Raw genomic sequence first — 23847 nt, 5'->3', positions numbered from 1 at the left:
AGTTTTGAGTTTGTGAAGGGCTATTTGAAGTCAGCTGGGGTTTTTGTTCCTTTTCTCCTGAACGTAGAGAAAAAAAGCATATCTTATTAACCTTCAGTGATGCAGCTCTTGAGTATTATCAGGTTAAAGCACTGAATGGCGTGACACCAGATTATCGAACCAAAATGCTCACTTTATATTGGCCAGAGTGTACATTAGTGTCTGCTGATGCTGGCTTGCCCTGTGTTCCAAGGGTGAAACGCAAAAGGAAGGGAGAGGCTGCTTCTTGTTAAAATGCCTCCAGACTTTGGAACTTTTTACTCCCTTTTATTAGAGATTTAAATTCAAATGGAATTTATCCATTTGAATCACATTTATTTTCAAAAAAGCAGTCATAAATCATATTAACATTTCCTTAATGGAGTATCTTTTTAATATAAATCATTTTCGTCTTTTGATTTTTATTGTGTTGCTGAGCTTTGTATAAATCTGTCACACTTTGTTTTAGATCTGCTTCAGCATCAAAAGGTGCTGTATGCCTTTTCTGTTTATCGCCACTACTGTTAGTGCTACCAGGATTGTGTTATGGTCAGTAAGGTCCTATACTATGTTCACTTTGTAATGTTTCCATCTTAACAGTCTGTTGCATTTCATACTTAAGGCTTGCAATGAGTCTTTAAGCTCTAATTTCCATTTACTCTGATTATTTGATATTGATCTTTAAAGAATTTGAATAAATCTATTAGATTTAAGAGTGGTTTCTATTGTACATCAGTATATAAGAACAAAACCACAAAGAGTGGTTTCTTTTTTACATCAGTATATAAGAACAAAACCACAAACAGTATCATGTATAATATTTATTCCGTATGGTAAATATAGTGAACGAGTAGGCATTTAAGTTTACATTCTTTTCCACTTTAAAGATACCATTTGATGAGGTATTTGGATAATCTCTGAGAACAAAAAGCCTCCTCCTGAATGTAAATGCTTCACTATTGTCAGTTATAGCCTTGTTTTATTATTTATGCCTGACTGATACAAATGGAATATTTTCTTTTGCCTCTCAAGGACAGAGACATGACTTGCAGGCAAAGTCCAAGAGGTGACATCTTTACCGTGGGTGACTGCAAAGAGATTGAGGGCATGGACCACCTTGCAGAGGTCCTGGACAGCGATCCTATTTACAGCTCGAACTTTGAGCAGTGGGATACGTACTGGGAGGACTTAACCAAGTATACTAAGCTCACCAGCTGTGACATCTGGGGGACGAAAGAGGTGGATTTCTTGGGGTTGGATGATTTCTCCAGCCCCTACCAGGATGAGGAGGTGATTGGGAAGACGCCCACCTTGGCACAGCTGAACAGCGAAGATTCGCAGCCCGTGTGCGACCCCCTCTACCACCCTGACCTACTTGTGAGCCAGAAGCCACACACTCTCAATCCTTCCGTTAATGCGAAGAAAACCCCTTGCCGCTTGACGGCCTCGAGTTCGACCTCGGTGAGGAACCTGCTGCCAGATTACGCGGATGGCTCCCAGAAGGCCACCAGGCCTGTGCCTTCCAGCACGGAGACCATCTCCAAGACTCAGACACAGAGCTCCAAGATGATATCCTTTCCCTCGGACTCCAAGGACTACGTCCGGAAAGCGAAGGTCAGGATTAACGCGGCTCCGCGCAGACCAATAATGGACGCAGCTCCCTCGCAGGCAAACATAACCCTTGAGTCCTCATTTGTCGAGAACCGTGCTGCAGTCACTATCGCTGTTACTGCTTCAGTGGTGTCATCCACTACCATTGCAAGGGAGAAGAAAGTGGAAAAGCCCAAGGTGGAGGTGGCCCCCATTCCAGAGAATGGTAGCTCCCAAGGGACTTCTCGTGAACTGTTTCCTGTGCCTGGAGGAAGTCAGGAGCTGTACCCAGTCAGCACTCTGGGGCCTGAGCCCTCACAGAAGAAAGAGGAAGAGCACAACTATTCGCTGTTTGTCACAGAGGTCAAACCACCAGCGAGAGTGGAGCCGGAGATGGAGGAGGAGGAAGATGAGGATGAAGCAGACGAGCCGGATTTGGAGGACGAGGACCATGATGAAGGCTTCGGCAGTGAACATGAGCTCTCCGAGAATGAGGAGGAGGAAGAGGAGGAGGAGGAGGAGGAAGAAGACTATGAAGATGATAAAGATGATGACATGAGTGATACCTTCTCTGAGCCAGGTAGAGACTCTGCATTTTAATCAACTAATTACCTTTTAACTAAATTTGTAGCTTTTTGTGCTGTGCCTCTTCTCAGAGTACTTTGTGAAAAGGACAAATTCTAATATGACTAAGCAAAATTAAAATACAAGAGAGTCAGTACCACTGTGCCCTCAGCAAGAAGAATTTATTGACACATTATCATCTGTTTAATATAGTAAAGCAGTCCTATGGAAACAGCATATCATAGCTAGATCATTCATGGAATAATTTGATGGACTGGAATCTATAATCTGTGTTGTTTGTGTTGGTAATACTTATTTATGCAAAAACTGTTGAAGTTGCTTTTTTGTAGAGAGGGCAGGATTTTATTTATTTTTTAATTTGCAAGGTTATTTAAAAATAGAAAAACAAATGCATCCAAAAGTTGAGATGCACAATTGATTTGGCAAATACTTTAATTCTAATGTAACTTTTTAAGTCACAAGATAACATTTATAGTTCCTTTTTTTTCTGTTCTATGCTTCTCTACTTAAAACAAATGATGGAACTGGAGATAAAGAAATAACTTGAAGTTGTATGCCTCTCTTGCCAGCGATTTTAAAATAACAAAAGCTGTATGTAGCTATCTCTCTGGAATATCAGCTTTACCATTAGTTTTAAGTGTCTTGATTCGTTAAACATTTTAGTTTAAAGAGAATGATTGGAGTCTGCCAAGTGTGGGAATGTTTAGCTTATGATAGAACTTTTTTTCTGTTGGTAGAGGAAGACTTATACAAAGAACAACCGTCTGTCCGGCAGAGATAATGGAATGGATGATTGAGTCATTTGGCTATTTGACCGTTGTTAGACTTAGCAGAGAATGGCAATTTTTCAGACTGATCTGAGCCATACAGAAAGCTAAGATTTAAAATTGTTTTCATGCATTGTTCTATTGGGTATTTTTGGCTGTATTTAATGATCTCTAAAATACGCAGAATAAATGTAAATGTACTTCTCGTATTCTGTTGCTTATAGCTCTCGAATAACACACTGTGTGAAATTAGCTGTGTTCACACAGTCATGCTGAATGGATTCCCTAAATTGGGCCAGATTTTTTCCATCTGGGTGTGCCATATATGGCATTGCATGTCTGTCTCTGCCATTTGATTTTTTTCCTTTTTTATTTAGTAAAGAAGGAAAATGGAGCTATTACATATATCACTTTGCCTGCTGAAATGCCAGCCAATTCTTACTCGGCACTTTGTGGGTTCTTTCTATAGCAATTAAAAAAGGAGGCAACTGTCTTTTTAAAAATCAGGTGTGTTATATTCTGGTGATTGTACCTTTTTAAAGGTATGAACTTGAAACTCTGCTTTACTTCTGCATTGCTATTCAGTTACAAGCTAATGTTTATGCATATTTGGCATCTTTCAAATGCATTCCATCTTGAGGTGTGATTTATTTTTCCTGAGTGAGTTACCTCAAAAATAAAAAGCAATCTGAAAAATGATCTCTGTTTGACAGATAGAAACCTATTTACCTGCAGGACAGAGATTTTGCAAAACATTCCTTTAGCTGGGATAGTGAATGCCGGTTGTGTGGATAGCACTAAAGCACAGGCAGAAGAAAGCCTGAGGGTCTCAAAATAGAGTGAACCTTTGTTTCCCCCTTGAAACAACAAAACAATTCTCCTTTGTAAATTAAAGGCTAATTTAATCTGGCTGATAACCAGCAACTAAAAACAGATCTTTGGAGCCCTTTACAAAGAGTTTTCAAAACTCACTACAAAGGACTTTCAGAAAACCATGTTAGCGAAATGAGGGCATTTTAGCGGGACCTAACTGATCTGTCAGCTGACTCCAAAAAGTAGAATAGTGAATTATCCTACACTGCATAGCAACACTATTTCACTACAGCCCACAAATTCTTACCTCACTGCCAGCATTGAAAATGAGATCTTTGCTTGGCTGTGTGACGTGATGGAGGCCCTGTTGTTCTCCAGGCTGCGATAATGACCCCGTGGAGGAAGTGAAGGGGGTGACAGCGGGTTTCTCCAGGAAGAGGGGCAAACGGAGGTACTTCTGGGAGTACAGTGAGCAGCTCACCCCTTCCAAGCAGGAGCGCATGCTGAAGCCCTCCGAGTGGGACAGGGACACGCTCCCCAGCAACATGTACCAGAAGAACGGCCTTCACCACGGTGAGAATCGGCTCCGTGCTCCGCGCGCCCTGACGAGGGACCCGGGTCGCTACAGTTCCCGCGCTCATGCCGCCCTCGCTGCTCTTGTCGTGCAAACAGGAAAGTACACGGTGAAGAAGTCCCGTCGCACCGACGTGGAGGACCTCACTCCTAACCCCAGGAAGCTGCTGCAGATTGGGAACGAGCTTCGCAAGCTCAACAAGGTGATCAGTGACCTGACCCCCGTGAGCGAGCTGCCGCTGACGGCCAGGCCTCGGTCCCGCAAGGAGAAGAACAAGCTGGCCTCCAGGTACCATCTCCTGTCGTTCGGTGCTCCCCCATCCGCATTTGGAAAGTCAGGAGGTGTAGCTGCTGGATGTGCTTGTGTTGAGCAGCTCTTGCTCAGATTGCTTTAGACTTTCATTGTCGTCGCTGAGATTCAGCAGCATACGATGATGCTTATAGCGGCATGTACAGATATCAGCAGGATCCACCGATGCACGCGGTATTAGTGTCTGCTGATGCTAGCTTGCCTTGTGTTCCGAAGGCGAAGCGCAGAAGGAAGGGAGAGGCTGCAGGTTGGAAAGGGGAATCAGGGTTGATCATGATATCAGAGGACCCCAGTTGGCTTCTCCTCATTTATCGGTTTATCTTAACAGCTGTCTTTCGGCCCTCTCTGTTTAGTTACAGTAACCTGTTAGTGTAACAGTTATTTACTAACCAGTCAAAAGTGGTTTATGTTTTGAGGAATAGTGGTTAACTAATTATGGATAGTGACCCCTAGCCTGCTACCTTATTAACTAAATTATCATTTCTAATCTCCTTTAGGGCATGCCGACTGAAGAAGAAGGCACAATATGAGGCCAATAAAGTCAAGCTTTGGGGTCTCAATACAGAATATGGTAAGGAGAAATAAATTATTTTATGGACTTAATTTATTTTAAGACCTTATGTGCAGAACTGTGCACATTATGTGTGTATTTCAAATGTCATTGCCTTATATTTGTTTTTAAGGTCACTGCAAAAATAACACTAGCATTAACGCAACTGTTTCCTGTTCCTGTTTATTTCTGAGATATAATTACTTTTTTAAAATCTGAAGATGTTTATGTGGAGCAGGGACACAGCTAGGCAAATATCAAGCTAATCAGAAACAGAAAAGGGCAAACGATAAACTTTTCTTTTTTTTTTTGTTCTCGGAAACAGATCGTCTCCTCTTTGTGATTAACGCCATTAAAGAAGAGATTGTCAACAGGGTGCAGAGCCTGAAAGAGGACAAGGGAACAAGCATGAGTGAAAAACTAGACAGACTCATCAAAGAAACTCTTGGTAAGAAATCTGTTGGTGTGCTGGCAGAATAGGCCCTGTTGGAGTACAAAATCAATCTTTTCAATTATCATCTGTTGCTTTTTGCATTGCAGTTGTAGCTTAAAAAAAGCTTTTATTTCTAGTGCACCTGAATATTAGTACAGTACAGCGACATCTTGGATGTAATATTAAAGGCCTACAAGGTGTTCTTCACCTAGTGAATACAGCTTATGTTCTTTTACAGGTGCAAAGATCCTCTCCTTTTAAGACCTTAATGTGTTTTGTCTTAATGTATTTAATCCTGCGCTGTCATCGTAACCAGTACTTTAACTTTCCCAGTGAGGTCTCCTGTCGCCGGCCAGACGTCCGAGTTTGTGAACCAGATCCTGGAGAACACAGCTGGGGGGGACCCCACAGGAGGCCTCGTGGGGCTCCGCGTGCCAACGTCTAAGGTGTAGCCAGCCTGTACAGGGCAGGGAGGAAAGCCCAGATCAGGCAGAAACGTCCACACCTTTTGTGTCACACACTGTAACACCGTTACGTTTTGCATGTTAATTTCCATCAAGGAACACATCTACAGGCTTACTATATTGATATTTATATATTCTGAAGTGAACAAATCAACAATACAGCATACAGGATCTCTGCATAATTTGTGTTTTACACCTGCCATCTGTGAACGTGGCTAGCAAATGCCATCTAGGTTCCACCGGTCACATGTTCCAACACCAGTAGGCAAGGAGAACAGGAAAAATACCTGCTGCTAGTTTATACCACCAAACAACAACAAACAGGCAATCAGCAGCGATTAGTATAGGCGTTTACTGTGGTATTAACAGAACTACTGCGGCAACGCCCAATTTAACAACCATTAAAAAAACCAAAAGCTCTCCATGCTCAAGAAATGCACTTTGTGCATATAGAAGGAGCATCAATTTTTATAGCTGGTTGAGATCAGCTTAATGTGGATGCAGGGTGTGCAATGCGTATTGAAAAGGAAAATGTTGGGATGTTCTGGAGTTATCTGGAGTAGAGTTTAATGTGCTCTGATTCTTCCCAGAGAGTTCTGGTGCTGTAAGATTCCATTATCCCCTTTCTTTGCTAGCGTAGCGCAGTTTCCAAAGGCCTGGAGGCTGGGAAGGGGTGATGGATCCCATTGCTCTGTGTGTGTGGTAATGCATAGGTGTGTAAGCAAGGTGGTAATGACAGACATTCTCTTCCATATGCTTTGGTTCTGATCACTTCACAGTTGTGAGCTCTGCCAGTGTAGAGGAGAAAAAGAATTTGAAATTCCTAAGTTAATATAAATAGTAATATGTAACTTCATGTGTTTGTACAAAGTAATATTCATTGTGCCTTGTATTTAAGATGCGATATATATAAAAAAATCCCTGAGGTTGGAAAAAGTATGCTTCTTAAAAAGGAAAGCGTCAGAAAGATGTATAGTGGGTGACTTGTGGATTTGTAATGTATTTTAGCTCTTTAAACTATTTTGAATGTACATAGGAACATGTGGAAAAATGTAGATATATGCCACAGAGTCTGTGCTTTGTATCATAGGAAGGCTCTGAAAAATAAAAAAAAACATTTTTTGGTTTTCGGTACTAGACCGGGAAAAAAAAAGAACTATTTGCACACTATATTTTGATTGTTTTTTGTACCAAAGACGAATGCAACAAACATGGCGAATAGCCAGTTGAAGTAAGGTTTTGCACAGCTTACCTGACACCGTATTGAATGTAGGAAACGCAGTAGGGTCAGGGATATTCTACGAACTGTGAATTTTTTGCTTGGGTCCAATTATCTACAGAAGGAGCATTCATACACACTTTACATAAGTTTGCTGTTCCTCTTGTTGGCTTCTCAAGTAGATAAAATGATTTAGGAAGTTTCGAGTTTTTTCCTTAAGTAGATTTCTGCAGTGTGTATTCTACTGCCTTTTTTAAGGAAAGTAATAAGAACGTCGGAAATATGAAGCATTTAAATGTATAATTTTATTTAGCATGTTTGTAAAATATTACCAGAAATAACCAAAAGGTATAGTATTTGTATAGTTTATATATGTAAGAGAAGAAGAAGAAATATATATATAATACCTATTCCTAAGTTGCCACTTTTTCAATTAATGTATTGTTGAGCATGATAAATTTCTAAAGATCTGTATACTTCATATTCAAAGGTTTAAAAAGTAAAAAAATCTCGATTTTATATATTTTTGTACAGATAGGCTTTACCTTTTTGTTGATGTTGCAGATTATTCCATTTAAAATCTATTTAAAGATAAAGTAAAGCTTTTGCTATGTGTTTGCACTGTATAGTAACCTGAGGTTATCTTCTGTGTTTTGGTAATAAAAACCATAAATTGCTATAGTTTCCTAGAGGGAGTTAAGATTAACGGCATGGGTTAAATATTATTCTGGTTTCTTCGGTCTTTCAGAAATATAGATTTACCTGTAGGATTGACTGATCCGTCTTAATACTGAATGAGCACCAAAATGCACTTTTTGATGTGGGAAACCCACAGCTAGGGAAGTAAAAATTTGAAAAGAAGGTTGCTTCATGTACAGTTTTATATATGTGTATATATATATTATTTGTATGACATCTGTACTTATTGAAGTGGGTTGAGGGCTGTTGTATTAATTCTCAGGGGTGTGGCTATACATTGTATTGTCCAGTCCTGTTTTTATTTTTCTTAACATTACTTCATTATCTAAAAACACCTCTGCAACTACCTTGCACTCTTGTGAGGGTGAGCTGCACTGTTGTCACCAGTAAACTGTGGGATCTCCATTCATTTCCATAAAATCTGTTTTTTTTTTTTTAAATCCAACTAGCTGTTGTTGACAGGGGTAATCGTCTGCTAGAATTATTATTTTATCCAGGCCGCACACAGGTGCACCAGCCTGCACGGGAGGTTTAGCAGACATAATGACTAAAACGTGCTGATCCATTCTGATAGCAATGCCAAGGAAATTGTTTCTTACCCAGTGCAGGAAACAAATCTTGATATTGGAAACCATTTTTTCCCCTTACCCAGAACATATTTTACTCGGGCACCTACAAAGCAAAATGAATGGAATCGCAAACCAGGACAAAAAAAGTTTTAAAAATCCCATTTTGTTAGGAGAATTTCAGCCTTTCAGCATAATGCAAACTAACTGTAGACTTATGTCTGAGAGCTAACTAGAGAACTAGGGGCTCTGCTATAGTAGGATTCAGCAACCGTGAATTTGATTTTTTGTTTCTTTTTGAGCTGCGGTCAGTGTAGTCTTGCTTACTTGTCAAAGTAAGGAGAAGTTGCAGGTGACATTCTCACTAACAATTCCCAGCTGTGTCAATCCGTGATCAGAATGCCACCTACAGTATTAGGATCATAACAACCTGGAGCATGTTCCCAAAAGTTGAGGACACCATTGCAGCACACAAGGACGATCTAGAAACGTGATTTAACCTCGCCAGCAGGTTGTTGAATGTTAGGAGGAATCCAGAGAACCTGGCCTCACCAGTCAGGAACATGGCGGAACATCCAAGCTCCAAACAGGAGGTGCTCCAGTTTGGGATTAATGAGCCCAGAGCTGTCCTGACCACCACACCACTGTGTTGTCTACAGCTTCTAATTGTAAAGAAACAATAATGACTATGCATTGAATGCAAAGCGCAGATGGTCTTAGAACAAGCATGGCATTTGCCTTGGTGTTGAAAGGGAACATACACATTGGACTGTGTTTAGTACTGTTTTCTTTATTTCACTGTTTTTCTCTAATGCTGTTGGCTCGGTCCTTTGCTCTTCCTGCTTACAGTTGAAAAAGCTAATTCTGTGTAATAACTGATTAGAGTCAGATTCATTTCCATATAGCATAAGCTCTTTTGGAAGCTCTTGTTTTCTTTTTTTGCTAAAAATTTAATTTTGCACAAAAGTGATGTGTCATTTAAGAAGGGAGAGATGGGTGAGCAGGGGTGCCTTTTGTTAGAAACCAGAATTCTATTTAAGCATGCACAATACTTTCTTCTTTTTCTTCTGTGTAATCTAGATAGCGTAGTCTACACCGTCCATAAGTTTGTCTTTATTTCAGTGTTTCACTTTGTAAATAAAATAAGCTGAGATTTACCTTTTTAAATGTTGAGTTTATATAATGCGTTAAATCTATTTGGAAAAAAAAAGAAGAAAGCACTTTGTTGAAAAAAGAGTAAAGAAAAAAGTCTAGCATTTTTTTTTCTTTTGTATATTCCTTCCATTTGCTGCTAAACCTGGTCTAGTCTGAACGCTGCGACGATACTTGACTTCAATAATACTGGCAGGACAGCTTAGGAGAGAAGTCTAGAGAAGTGGGCAGCCGACCTTTTATTACAAGGTTATGTTCCAGTGACTTGGACGTCATAAGTCTTTTGCCTTCAGTAGAGTTTTCCTATGGAAATCAAGTCTGCTTGGGGTTCTCTTCAGGTTGATGTACAGTGTAGACACGTCTGTTTTGGACGTCTCCATGTTATTGACTGTTTTTAATTTCTTATTTTATTTCATTTTATTGAGAAAGAAAAAAAAAGTACAATGTGTCCAGGAGTATTTTAAGGAAGCTCTGTCTTGTGAATGGTTTAAGCTAAATAAAAAACAATCTTTGTACTGTATGTAACGGAGGTTTGTAAGGGAGGGAAACAATCAGAAGCTCTTTGCCTCCACAACCTCATTTCCATTCACAAGTTTACGTATAAAATAGTTTTGCTTTGGCTACTTACACAGGCTGCACTGACAACCGATGCAGTCCGGCCTGTTTGAAATGATAAAGCAATTACAATTTTGTAAAAACAAAATACGATGTATTTGTCAAGTGTTAACGAAAACGAATTTGATTTCATTAAAGCATTTGTCAAATATTTTTCCCATGGGCTGTATGGCAGTATAATTATTGCTATTTTTCCAGCACCAGTAAAGTGTTCTTGCGGGTTTTCACGTTTAACATGATGAACGCAAGCTGTGCAGCTTTACATTTTAACCAGGGGACTCTGTGGCATTTAAGCAGTTTAGAAAATGGTTGTTAATTCAATGCCAGTACCTTCTATTTCTGCTTCCTCTATTGACCTTAAGAAACATATAAATATATATTCTAATTTTGTCAAAAAAAATACATCCTTAACAGAGAAAACAGGAGAAGTGTATGTGTTTATTTTTTTTTTAATTCTTATTTTGTACTTTTGGCATGCTTACAGTACATTGTCCAGTTTGTAGTGTATATGATAATAATGCTGACAATAAATAGTCTACTGTTGAAGGTGCACTATGCAGATTTTACTCTTGTGAGTAAGGCAGTACATTGCTTTAGTTTTTAACTTTCCATGTGTAGGAAACAGGAGCTTTTACCTGTTTGCTTTACAGACATCAAACCTAGTCCTATGGATATTAGTTTGGTCAATTCTGCAAATGACCAGCAAGGTCAAGAGACTTTGGCAGGTCTGACTAGACTTTAGTGTGTTTATTGAGAACTGAAGGCAACTCAAATTTGTTGGATGGTTTTTTTTCAGTAGATAGCAGTCTCATAATACATGCTTGCAAAATGTCTTAATGATGTTCAGTAAACTTCTGCTTCAAAAGCTTTTTTAACCAGAGGAATGCTGTAGCTGTATTTTGGGGGGTGAGGGGCATTTGTGAACATATGGACTCAAAAATGTGGATTCTGCATTAAACGTTTTATCCATTTTAAAATTACATACACTTCCCAGATTGAACCGCTCTTGTTACAGGAATCGTGTGATAGTACTTACGATGTAGTGTCACCTCTGTCATTTTTTGTCCTTTGTATCTCATCTGTCAGAGGTGTCAGTTTGCCTTAAGAGATACACGAAGACAGAATTTGTTCTCAAAATCAGACAGGTCTTGTGAGCTTTTTCTATAGCAGTGGCTTTGAAAGCAGGTCCTCCTGATAGAAAGTTTTTTCTGAACTCTAAGAATGTATTAGCCTTGACCCCCAGTCCATGTGCCCTTAATTCTGAGTAGGTGTGTTATATAGAGTGGCATTAAAAATACAATAAATTAATATCGTGACCAATACCATTTGTTGCATTTTTAATGGCACTCAGTATATTTCAGGAGATGTAAGTTACAGAATGCACATTCAACGAATATAGAAGGATTAAAGATGGGATATCTGATTTCTGCCAGCACAAGGAGAAGGCCATTTATTTTTTTATTAAATCAATATGAGTCCGTATGCATTGTATTTCTAAATCCACTAATTCAAATTAAAAGTACAAACACAATTTACCAGAATATATCCACTGCATTGCAGTGGGTTTCACAATTCAAACCTATTTTTAATACAACAAATTAATGCCTGCTTTAACAGGTGCCTTACTTAAGAGAGAAAAATGTTCAAGTTTTCTTATTTGATTGTTAAATGTTTGACATAAATATCTGATTTTGTGATTAAGCTGAGTTAGCCCATCATGCCAAGAATTTTGGACAGTTTTGAAGGAGTGTGGTGGCTTTCTGTTGAAATCTGTACTTGGTCTGTTTCAGGTACAGTTTTCACTAAAAGTTGACCCTCCAGCAGAATGTAGTCTTCCGTGAGAGGATTGATACAAATCAAACTAAAAATAGCAAAGATATGTCCAGTTTAACAATGGGTAAAGCAATCCAAAGAGTGCTGAAATTTTGATTCACAATAATTTAAGCATTTTTTTCCTCATTCACGATTTCTGTATGTTCTGTGGTTAACTTATTTTATTTCTGTAAAACTGATATTTTGTATTTCTTTTGTATTTATGGTCTAAATCTGTAATTTATTGCACAAGTTTGAATTTAGATTAAACGTTTTGCCTTTTGAATTCCTCTACCACTTTCTTTTCTCTAGTTTTCTTTTGTTCCCCCTCTTTCTTTCCTAAATCAAGCAAAAAACAAAAACTTGTGTTCTACTTTCCAAAAGGAATGTTAGTAAGGGGATGTGGGACTGGGACAAGCAGGGATGTTGAAATGAAGTCCTAATTTACAGATGCTTTTAAACGTATCAAAAGGAAGGACAAGGCTAAACCTTTCATTTTGTGTCCCTTCAAAAATTAACATATATATGTGCCTACTGACTCTGCATTTGACTTTCAGTAAATACGTTTCCGTATCATTTGCTGTCTACAGTTCAATTTTAAATACAAAAGCACCTGGCCTTTTGCAGCTGTTCACCAGTGAACAATAAAGGTTCAAATGGTAAACGACACAAAACAGGGTAGGCCTGTTGACTTCCGATTGAATCTGTAAATGCTTCTTAAGCAACCCTTTTGGTTCCAGACATGCATGGTCTGTCTTTTCACATTTTCTGCTGTAGAAGTGTTGGGAGGTGTACAGAAACCTCTATTGAAACAGTCAGCATCGATTTATCAGACCGCGAAACCCAAAACCGTGACCTGAACTGACATTTTGAACATTTTTAGTAGTGTTCTGACGTATAAACTATCTTGTCATGAGCACAGCTACGGAAATGAAAAGTTAAATCCGATTAAAATGCAAAGGGCTTCTTTCAGAGTAAATGTACTAGATTAAAAGGTTTTCACTTTACTTTGATGTGAAAGTGCAAGCAGCGCCACATCAGTAAATCAGTGAATATGAGAAGTCATGAATATCCCCAGAAAAGTGTTGCTCAGCAGCTTTCTTGATGAGCATCTTCACAGAAAGTAGGATTTCAAGCTGTGAAGTTCATAAAGCATTAGCATGGTGGTAGATGTGTAAGACCTTAAGCAGCTTGTTGTAAGATGATGTCATATGAATTTAGCCTTTTAATGAGGGTTTAATAAAGACACGTTACACTGAAGAGCTCAGACAGCTGGTTTTGTACTGTGCTTAATCTGATGACGTCCGTTTGGGTCACTCTTGTTGTTTGGCACACATCTGCTTATCAGTAAAGTGTCATCTCTGACCTCTCAGTACCTGACACCAGTGACATTGTACAGGGACCACCATACATGAAACTGAAATAAAAACTCCTCACAATACATGACATTGTATTTCTGTACCCGGCAATGAATTACATTTCCTTCCAAACTTTGAACAAAGGAAAGACTGATATTTAAGAATACAATGAAAGTAAAACCAAATGTCACAAAAAGGCTAAACTTAATTCCATACAACATTTTAAGACAGGCAATTTAAGTAATGTCCTTTTTAAAAATAAAACGAACCATGCCCTCACACAGACGCTTTTAACGTTGTATGGTACGTCACTCCTAGATGAATAGCATGGGGTTTGTTAATAGGTAGTACTGTTGTGTGTACTTCCCAGGTGTAACTTTGTATCTCATTAGGAAGGCTGTACTTCATTGCTAAATGCTCTGTAATAGAACTTTGGTGACATTTTAAGCAAATCTGCAGTTGTGTATCCTGCTGAAACTAACAATAACTTGATCCTACTAGTCATGTCTATATCTGTAGCTCACATATATGCCTGTTGAACACAATATCTAAACAGTTGTTATGTTTATGTTGTTTAATTGTTGTGCTGTTTTTTTTTCTCGAGGCACAGTTATCATTATTAGAGAAAAATCACTGGATAACAAACACCATGTATATGTACAGAAGTAAATTAGACTGAGTTCGATCTTAATCGATTTTTTTAAAGGATCCTTTATATGCGTAATTGTGCCTCTTGGTTTTCTCTTTCTTTATTCTTTTTTTTTTTAATTTCACCGCATTGTATCAGCCCGGAGTTGGTACCACAGTTGCTTGTAACCATGATAGTCTAATTCCATTATTGTTTTTAATACGAAAATAAATGTTAGAAACGATATTGCCGTTTGTGTTTTTACTGCTTTCTTTTAACAGTGTCCGTGCCCTTCCACATTTGAGACTTGTTCTATGTCACAGATCCACCAGTTGTGCGGTTTTAATCCCAGGTTGTGTTTCAAGCTGTTCCTTGCTCTATTGCGTTAAAAGAGGATGTCATGTCTGTCTGCTGACTTGAGTACTTTTCCATGCCTAAGAAAGAGGGACACCTCATTTCAAACCCACATAAATGCCATGAGAAATAATATACTGCACTTGACCATTATCCATCTATCTATTTTCTAACCACTTTATCCAATACTGGGTCACGGGGGAGCTAAAGCCTATCCCAGCAAACAACAGGCACAAGGTAGGATACTTGGATGTATCGCCAGAGACCACTGCAGGGCACGCAAAGGCACAGACTCAATCAAATTTTCCCAGAAGCCAATAACCTACCGGTATCTCTTTGGACTGTAGGCGGAAATCCATGTGAACGTGAGGAGAACATACAAACTCCACACAGACAGTGCCCCAGGAATTGTACCCAGGGTTCCCGGCATAATGAGGTGGCGATGCTAGCCACTGCGCCACTGTGCTGCCCTCGACTCTTATGCTTAACTTAAAAGAAAATATCTGAAAAGTGGCGAAGGCTTAATCAAATTATTATTTGAATATTATAATAAGAGTTATTGTAATAACTATTTTTTGCCTGTTTCTGGCTTGGGAGATTTTTTTTTCAAATTTCTGGAGCACCTTAGCCTGAAGACATTAGATATTCTTAGGAGGAACTGTATCCTTCAGGCAGTTAATACTCTGGCCATTTACTGTAGCTTCTAATTCCCTTTGTGTCTTTTTATGACACACCTTACTAGGACTCAAGTGAGGATTACAAGCTGTGTACAATTTCTGGAAATCGGTTAGTGTCATGCTTCTTTGCACTTCAAAGGAAATGGTGGAGCTTGGAAGGCAGACCTTTTGGCTTCACAAAGAGTGGCGAATGGCTTTTAGCGTTTGCTCGCCCTGTAACTGCTGCAAGGGAGAAATGAAACAGGAAGATCTGCAAGAACAACTACACTGGAAAATAACTTTTAGCTTTTAAAGGAAGAAGATGTGAAGAAGACTTGGAATATTCATAAAAGGAATATCCAAAAAAAGGAATCTCACATGGGATAAGGGATAAGTGACCAAGTCATCTTGTTGACAGACCATTCCAGTGCTGTAGCAGAATAAGCTGCTGTGTGGGGAAATATCAAGTTTTGATTTACTAACATTAGGGCCTATCGTCTCTTTATACAATTCCGTTTGTGAAATGTAATGGTGGGCAGCCACACCATCACCCGGCTCTTTACTGTAAGGTGAACAGGACACGGCAAAAACAGAGCAATTCAAGGCATTGATCTTTAAGGAATTAGAAAGATCAACTTTTCCTTTTCATGCTAGAGAATTATTAAAACAAAGAAGTGTCCATAGATGCATCGCAGACATGTGTACTGTATGTTTAAACATATACAACATATATTGCTGTTAGTTCAAACATTTATTCAGCTTTCAGAGGCATCCTGGGAACCAGAAACAGCTTTATGCGAAATAAAACTGAATACAAGTGGCTGGTTTGAAAGGGAGCTGGGCTAACCCCAACCACTGAGGTAAGCCGGCGCCAGCAGGAGAATAGGAGAAAGATTAATCAGATGACTTTTGTTTTGGAGGATTAGGGCGCCTGTTTCTGAGCTCAGAACGCAGCCTCCCTCCTCTGTCCTTCTCTGCCCACACCACATATCTGCTCTGGTGCTGGGGATTCAGCCAGTGTCACTTCCTCAATACTTACTGGTCACCTCTGCAGAAGATGTGACATCATTTTCCTTGAAACCAGCGCCCCAGTTTAGAGAGGGCTGGGGATGAAGGATGTGGCCGGTGGTTTTCTTACCTAATAGAAATACTTTATTGTTAACTTAGCTGACGTCCTTATCTGAGGCAATTTAGAATACTTAAAAATTCTACGTTAAGTTGAAGTACAAGGACAGCGAACATGCAAGCACAGTAAAATTAATAAGATTATGTGAAAAAGTCTAGGTTCAATACGGGTGCTGTACAAAACAATGATATAGTACTAAAATATATAGTATTTCACATATTATATCACTCAAGACATAATCCAAGAAGAACTAAGGATTTGCAAGTATGTGTAGAACTACACAATACATGCCAGCACTATGCATAGAGAGGAAAAATAGGCTTGCATTCTAACTGTGCTACTCTTAAGAAAACTTACAGCACTATTCAAGACATATAAACTGTCCCCAAAAAGAAAATATGCTTTATCTGGGAGCATGAATGCAGAAGAAGTTGTCATATGGAATTATGAAACACGGGTAATTAAAGTCACCGTTTCCTAGCAACAAAACGTGGGCATAATTCCCTGGCAGACTGTAATGGCTTTAAAACACGTTTAAAGGCATGGCACAGCATCATCTTTGTGAACAAAGTTGGAGGTACACTGCAACTGGAAGTAAAGTGTGGTATGCAAATCCAATTAAACAACGTTGTTTTTACTCTTCAGTTCACAAAGCGCTAATGTATTGCAACAGAAGAGAAATGGTTGTTTCCCTTAGCACGTCAAGGAAAGGAGGGGAAAAAGGCGTTTAGTTTGCCGCAATGAGCCTCGTGAGGCCCCGTAGTCTGCGTTCAAAGATGGCTTCCTCGCCGGATGTCCACGTCCGTATTTGTGGACAAGAAATAATCAAATATGATTTGGAAATAAAAGCCCTCATTCAGGTGAGAACGATAAATATATTTTATAATTATATATAAATATATATTTTAAATGGTGCTTCGAATCAGATTGTTTACATCTATTTATTTTACTTGAAAAAGGTTGAGATCCCTTCACACGTAACCGGCAAATGTAGTTCTACTTAGCTAGCTCTTGCAAGACGGGGTCAAGTAATAATATGACGAACTATCAATGAATTATTATTAAACATTGACTATATATTAAGTAGTTTCCACAATTAAAATCTAATCTCATTAAAATATTTTGAATATAAAATTAATTTGGAAATAACCCTATTTTTTCAGTTTTAAAAAATCATACATTGGCCAATATTGGAATATTTGGTTATTAGCCCCCTATTGAGGAATGTGTGTTGCACTCAGACACAATAAAGCATAACCGTTTACTGTGTTATTATACTTTTATTTGTGAGCTTCTTGCCTTTTTTTTTTGCTTAAGGATATTAGAGAATGTCCGGGACCACAGAGCAAGCTGACGGACTTAAACTCTCAAGTAAAACAGAAATTCAATCATCTGAGAATGAGGATACAGGTGAGTAAAAACCTTATACGTGAAAGTGTATTCAAATAACACAGCATGCTATCACTACGTATTTGTTTTAACGACTAACTAAGTTGATGTCTGTATCCGTACTTCTGTGGCACAGTTTTACCAGTGAGTCATTTAATACGCCTCTGAGCTCTGGTAAGATTTATTTCATATAGTGACCTGTCTTTGCTGTTTTTTTATTCAAAGCTCATTCATATTCTGACTTGGATGCTGCTATTGTACCCTTAAGCAACGTATTTAGACTACTACAGTACATACCCTGCTGGATAAATAAAAGAAGTTACAAATGAGAGGAAGTTATTTGGCCCACCCAGGGCCAATGGACACAATGTATCAGCTTCAGCAATATAGCAGGGCAGCTTGTTCCACACTCCCACCACCCTCTGTGTAAAGATGAGCCTTCTGTTCTCATTTTGATTTAATCTTTAAATGGGTCTTCTATAGACCTAACATGGTCAAATTAATTAACAAATGGCGATTGATCATTTTGAGGCTATATCGAGCCTACGACCTATACAAATCTACTAGGTTTATATCAGTAATTATCTACAGGTTTGCTACTGGCTTATGGTTAATTTGCATTAATTTCCTGTTTGGATATATGTTCTATGTTTTCAGCTTAAAGACAAATTCCCATAGGGTCAATAAAGGTTAAAAGGGTAAATGAATGACATCATGGTGGATATCAGCCCAGTTTCAGAACTCACAAGTAACGCAGAATTAACTAAAATGATCCCTGTGAGAAAGTATGATAAACTGTCGTTCTCTTCTGGGTTTACATTGACCACATTCAAAACTGAGTGTACAGAAACCAAAATGCAAGCAGTTTAGACTTAAAGGCATCAATTAGTGCTGCTGATTACAGCGCTCACTTAGATAAAAAAACTAGTCGATAGAGTGTTAGGGTTAGGAACCTCTGTTTTTTAAGATGAGTGGTACAAGAAGATGTGATTTTAGTGTATAAATACACATGTCGTGAAGATGGAGATGGTGCATGGCTCTGAGCATCAAAGCATCAGGCTTTGAAACAGCTTTTTTATCATCAGAGTTTTGGGGTTCTCACAGCTGCATAATGGATTTCCCCTCCCTGAATTCCAGCCTTTTCTTGTCAGCGCTGGTGTATCGTTGTCCATGTTTTCGTAGGATCTGGCGGAACTGGCTAAGGAGCAGGATAAGGAATCGGACAAGCTGGCCATACTGAACGAAATGGAGGGACATCGGAAACAGATGCTGAGGTGAGGTGGGAAGAGATTTTTAGAAAATGAAAAGTTGATCAGGGTATGCTAAGGCAGTGTTTCCCAATTCCAGTCCATTCCTGCCTTTTTTCAGTTTTTGTTTTTTAAATTTTTTCTGTCAATGAAATTTCAGCTCATGAATACTAAATCAGAATACTAAATAAGAAATCAGCATTTACCCTACACCAGAAACTTTTCCTTTGTTGTTTCATATGAGAAATCAAACAGGGGGTCTATACATCAGCGAGAATGTATATAATGCTAGTGTTTTACATTCTTTCCCATCTGTGTATGAACATCATTAAAACACCTTAGTTTTATAGAAAGCTATGTTGAAATGAATTTGAAAAAGTGGCCTTTTTCCAGCATTTCTTGGAAATGGTGCATACGAAGATGTTCTGCGTGTCCAAGCCCTGATGCAGATTCTCAGTCCTAAATTAGGATTTAAAATAATCCTGAGTGCAGAGAACCTTTGGAAGTCAAACACGGTGGTTAAATTAAGAGTTTCATAAAGCTGATTAGTCAGGAGCCCAGTTCTGATAAAACTGGAAGACATCTGGAAGGTAGGACTGCTACACATCTTAGTGCTATTTGCTCTCTATTTGAGAGAATAACTAGCTCTGTATAGGAGCCCAGTTTTTTCAATCTTGAACACAGCAGATTACAAGGAACTTGCTAGACAAAAGTTAGATAAAACTGGTATTCATTGGATTATTTTTAATAATGCAATAAGGGTCCAGAAACAATTGGAAATTAAGAGAGTATATTAGGACTGAGAATGGGATGCATTTTTTACACAAAAAGAAGTGGGTGTCCAAACTAAGCTCAAGTTATGTTTTCCATCCTTTAAGACATAACTGGGATCTTAGGGTCAAATAACTACCTGTACTAAGTGATGTAGCGCAAAATATTATGTACCTTGAGACTTGCCAGTTTTTATCAGGTGTGTGACATCACAGTTATTGGAAATATCGCATATCCATAACTTGGTTTCTTTAAGCTTATCCCAGGGCATAAAATAAAATTCACTGACATTTAAAATGAGTTTTAAAAGGATTGTAAGCTGCTCAGTTGTTAAATAACCTTCTAGCAGTGTTGATTTAGTGAGTACTACAGGTACTAATACAAAACCGAGGAAGAGCTTTTTTTTGTTCTTTTTTTTCTTTCATTCTTTCATTGAATCTTTTATATTTTAGTAATCAGACTGCATGGAGAAAGGCTAACTTGGCCTGCAAACTAGCCATTGATAACTGGGAGAAGGATGAGCTGCTACAGGGAAGGGATTCTTCAGTGAGGCAAAGGTAGGAATTACTTGATTGTGTAAAGAACCCTGGACAAAGATATATTCGACCCTAACGGATAGAGGCACTGTGTCCTGTTGAGAATGGTCATCTAATCATGAAATGCTGATCCAGGAATAAAAGCTCATACACCAAAAACCGCAGTTCATCAAAAACCACAGCGGTGCTAAAACCTTTCATTCACATTTGAAATATGTGTGGGACACACTCAAATAGACATTTCCATACAAAAATTTAGAATGTGCTTAAAAATCGAATATTTCCAGCAATACATAATTATATCTATGCATAGTTAATATCGTTATTTACTAGCATCCAAATGAGCTAGATGGCTCAAAAGGCCCCCTTTTACTTGTGACTTCTGCTCTCATATAAATAAAGGGTTACATCTTTGTATATAGAGCTGTACACTGTGGATTCCCAGTATTTGAACTGTTTCTGTTCCATCGTTTCTGTCCTTAGAAAGACAACCAAAGAGAGCCTTGCCCAGACCTCCAGTGACATCACGGAGAGCCTCATGAGTATCAGCAGGCTGATGTCCCAGCAGGTCCAGCAGAGCGAGGAGACTATAAGCACCCTGGGTGAGTGAGAGCCCCCTGTTTCCCCACCGCTGTCCTTACACAGCACCTGTCCAGCTACCGGTTACACATTCCTGACCATCAAGGTGTGGTATTGTGCTGTGGTGATAGCCCTGCCTTCTTTTACTTTTTGTAGAGTGACGACGCACAACTCACAGAGCAGAGCAGTCTTTGTTGTTCAGTGTACCTCAGTGTATGAGGGTCTATCCAGCATGACAGATACAGGAATACCAGAGTCTATTGCATCTTTGGTCAATGGCTGTGACACAGTTTGCAGTTATACAAACTATAACCAGACAGTGGAGCCACATTGTTATAGATGGCTTTGCTCAGTCTTTATGAGTGGCAATCTGCAGATGGACCATTATTGAATAAAGGCGATCACAAAGTTTAGTGTTATGCTATCATTGACAGTTTTGTGCTTGAATATGAAAGTGTGCAGCTGGAAATTATCTGTATTCTATTCTTCTATACCTTCATCTGACACAGGTATAAGTGGAGACTGTAAGGCCATTGACTCACTAGGAAAAAAGCTGTTGATTAACAGGCTGCTGCATTGGTGAATTGAGAAATTAAAGGGCCGATCTCTCTAGGTAGAGAAAATCTTGGAAATACTTTACTGTATCATGGAAAAAAATATACAGATTTTACAGGTTTCACATGCCTTTTTTTTTCTTCTCTAAAGTTGTTGTGTTAGATAACATTGAGCATTCCTAACAGCACTGTCCTTTATGGTAAATTGTGGTAACCTGGTGGGCCTAAAAAAAGGAACAAGAAATTGTCCTGAGTTTATTCGGTGTGGACTTTAACAATGTTTTGCACCCTGCCTGTTTTCAACTGCAGCAGAATTGCCCAATTCAGTTATAGATCAACCTAAAGCTGAAGATTATTAAGAATTCATTTTGCTCGTAAAAAATGTTTCAGTAAGCATTTGTTCTGAACAGTATGAGGCAGGAGTATTTCTCAAAGGAACAACGGTTGTGTTGTTTGTGTCATGGGATTTGAACCCACAACCTTCCAGTCCAAAGTCCTGCCAGTGCTCACACTGCTGCTTCATGTCTAATGTTCTAATACCTATCATTATAAGTTCTTATTTCCATCACGTGATCAAAGAAATGCAAAGCAGCCAAATACAACTTTAAGATGGATAAATTGGGCTGCATAAAACATTTGTTGTCATTTTTTATTGTTTATGTTTGTCAATATCCTCATTAGCCGTGTTCCATTCCAGAAGTTAAGAGTCAATGTACTTTAAGGAAGCATCCTACAATGGCTAATTTGAATGTCTCTTGACGTGGTAGGAAAGTCTTCATGGCGTGTGTTATTTGTTTGCAGTGAAGCTATACCAGTTAAAAATTGGGGGATCGGGGAAGAAAACGGCTCTGTTGGCTTAAGGATAACGAATCTCTGCCGGGGTGCAGCCCTGTTCGAGAAGCAGAGCATGTCCCAGGCGGATTTCAGGTGGAGCTAAATCGCTGGGGGAAGTGTCTAACGGCTACACCTCAGCCCGGCCAGCTCAGTTGGAGCTGAAAAAAGCCAGATGATAACTACTTCCTGACATTTTGGATTGTGACGTGCCTTCAGTCCGTTTTCTTGATCTGCAGTGGCTCTGCCCACCCACACCCCCCGCCCGTCAGCAGAAAAGTAACTTTTTCTGTGGGAGTTCTTGTTGTCGAGTCTTTTTTTGTGTTGTTTTTTGTTCCCTCTAGCCACATCCTCAAGAACAGTCCTGGAGACCAACGAGGAGTTTAAGGCGATGACAGGGACCATTCAGCTGGGACGCAAGCTCATCACCAAGTACAACCGGCGCGAGTTTACGGACAAGCTCCTCATTTACCTGGCTGTGGCCCTATTCGCCGCCACGGTCCTGTACATTTTAAAGAAAAGGCTCTTTCCGTTCATCTAGAAGAAGAGGAATGCAACTGGGGAATTCTACCAAGGACAGCATCCCTAACCGTCTCCAACCTACCTGCCTGCAAGAGCAGCACTTGTTTAAAATTGTTTCAGAACAGAAAACGGGAACAGAAGTTTTTTTTTGTTCTGCTGTAGCATTGCTCTTTTTTTATACCACCGCCAGAAGCAAGGGGAAAGTGGAATGAGCCGACGAGAGCACTACCGGTGAGCAGGGTGCGGTAGCTGTGGTTTTGACCAGGAACAGAGTTTCTCCAGTTGTGACTCTCATGGGGGTTACCATAAGACCCATGGGAGTGACTGCAGGAAGTGCTTAGATAATGCCCATCATTAGTGAAAAGGCCGATTTTTAAGGGCTGCTTATATTGCTTTGTGGAAGAATGTGCTCGAGATCTGAACCGTCCCATTGGTGTATAAGAATTCTCTCTCTCCGTTTTTCAGTTTTTATTTTTATTTTTCATGCTGGAATTCTGCCAGGTAACGAAGTTAGATTGTACCTATTAATTGCCTTAACTAGCACCATAATCAGTTTGATTGTGCCTTTGGATTTGTGAGAGTTCAGGCTGGGAAACAGCGTTGTGGTGTGAACAACAGCTGATCCGATTTCACCCTATACCAAGCAGGGGAGCGGATCACATCCACAGAGGGTACAAAGATCAAATGTGTAGCGGGTGTTCTGTGGCAAGCTAATTGAGAAACTATGGTCAGAGAAAGGTTTTAATAAATATTGTACAATTTGCTTAAATATTTCAGTTATTTCTGCAATCCAGTTTTAAAATGTAAATAATGTATTTAGAGCACAAAAGATTTTATATGAATATTAATTTATGGAATCTCTGTTGCTGTATTTTCTGTTGGGCTTTTGTACATACAGTATCAGCTATATTGCTCTTGAACCTAGGGTTTCAGAATGCTTTTTATTCAATCAATGCCTTTCTTGTCTTGCTCTGTATCCTAGTTAGTGTTTTAATTACATATGATACAGTAAGATGTCAAGCGTAATAATTTACCTGCTCCACAGAATAAATACTGAAACATGTAACATATTGTCTTAATCTGGTGCATATTTTATAGAAAAAGACATGCTGTTTTGTAGGTCAAGAGTT

General features: G+C 39.1%; 2 protein-coding genes across 3 annotated transcripts in view; both read left to right on the top strand.

Moving 5' to 3' along the window:
* crebrf (creb3 regulatory factor) overlaps window positions 1-14396 on the top strand; it is a 38504-nt gene extending 24108 nt beyond the window's left edge. For both annotated transcript variants that reach the window (XM_015349390.2, XM_015349391.2), the window contains 6 exons: window positions 1051-2188; window positions 4152-4346; window positions 4446-4635; window positions 5154-5227; window positions 5532-5654; window positions 5973-14396. In XM_015349390.2, the coding sequence (XP_015204876.2) occupies window positions 1051-2188; window positions 4152-4346; window positions 4446-4635; window positions 5154-5227; window positions 5532-5654; window positions 5973-6091 (1839 nt within the window). In that variant the 3' untranslated portion in view covers window positions 6092-14396. The remainder of the gene's footprint in view (window positions 1-1050; window positions 2189-4151; window positions 4347-4445; window positions 4636-5153; window positions 5228-5531; window positions 5655-5972) is intronic.
* A 2635-nt stretch (window positions 14397-17031) lies between these two features.
* bnip1a (BCL2 interacting protein 1a) lies at window positions 17032-23783 on the top strand. The gene is made up of 6 exons (XM_006631681.3): window positions 17032-17148; window positions 17606-17698; window positions 18860-18951; window positions 20148-20252; window positions 20715-20833; window positions 22540-23783. The coding sequence occupies exons 1-6, from the start codon at window positions 17065-17067 to the stop codon at window positions 22734-22736; spliced, it is 690 nt and encodes a 229-aa protein (XP_006631744.1). The 5' UTR covers window positions 17032-17064; the 3' UTR covers window positions 22737-23783.
* Window positions 23784-23847: the final 64 nt, after the last annotated feature.

This window comes from Lepisosteus oculatus, chromosome 11, assembly GCF_040954835.1.
Source record: "Lepisosteus oculatus isolate fLepOcu1 chromosome 11, fLepOcu1.hap2, whole genome shotgun sequence".
Lineage (NCBI taxonomy): Eukaryota > Metazoa > Chordata > Actinopteri > Semionotiformes > Lepisosteidae > Lepisosteus > Lepisosteus oculatus.
The sequence above is the reverse complement of the archived record's forward strand: the minus strand, read 5'-3'. Positions and strand labels throughout refer to the sequence as shown.

Bases quoted from the DNA above. Each gene is read 5' to 3' on its own strand.
- bnip1a (XM_006631681.3), top strand. From the start codon at position 17,065: ATGGCTTCCTCGCCGGATGTCCACGTCCGTATTTGTGGACAAGAAATA. The intron at 17,699-18,859 runs GTGAGTAAAAAC...ATGTTTTCGTAG, and splicing joins ATCTGAGAATGAGGATACAG to GATCTGGCGGAACTGGCTAA. The intron at 20,253-20,714 runs GTAGGAATTACT...TTCTGTCCTTAG, and splicing joins GATTCTTCAGTGAGGCAAAG to AAAGACAACCAAAGAGAGCC.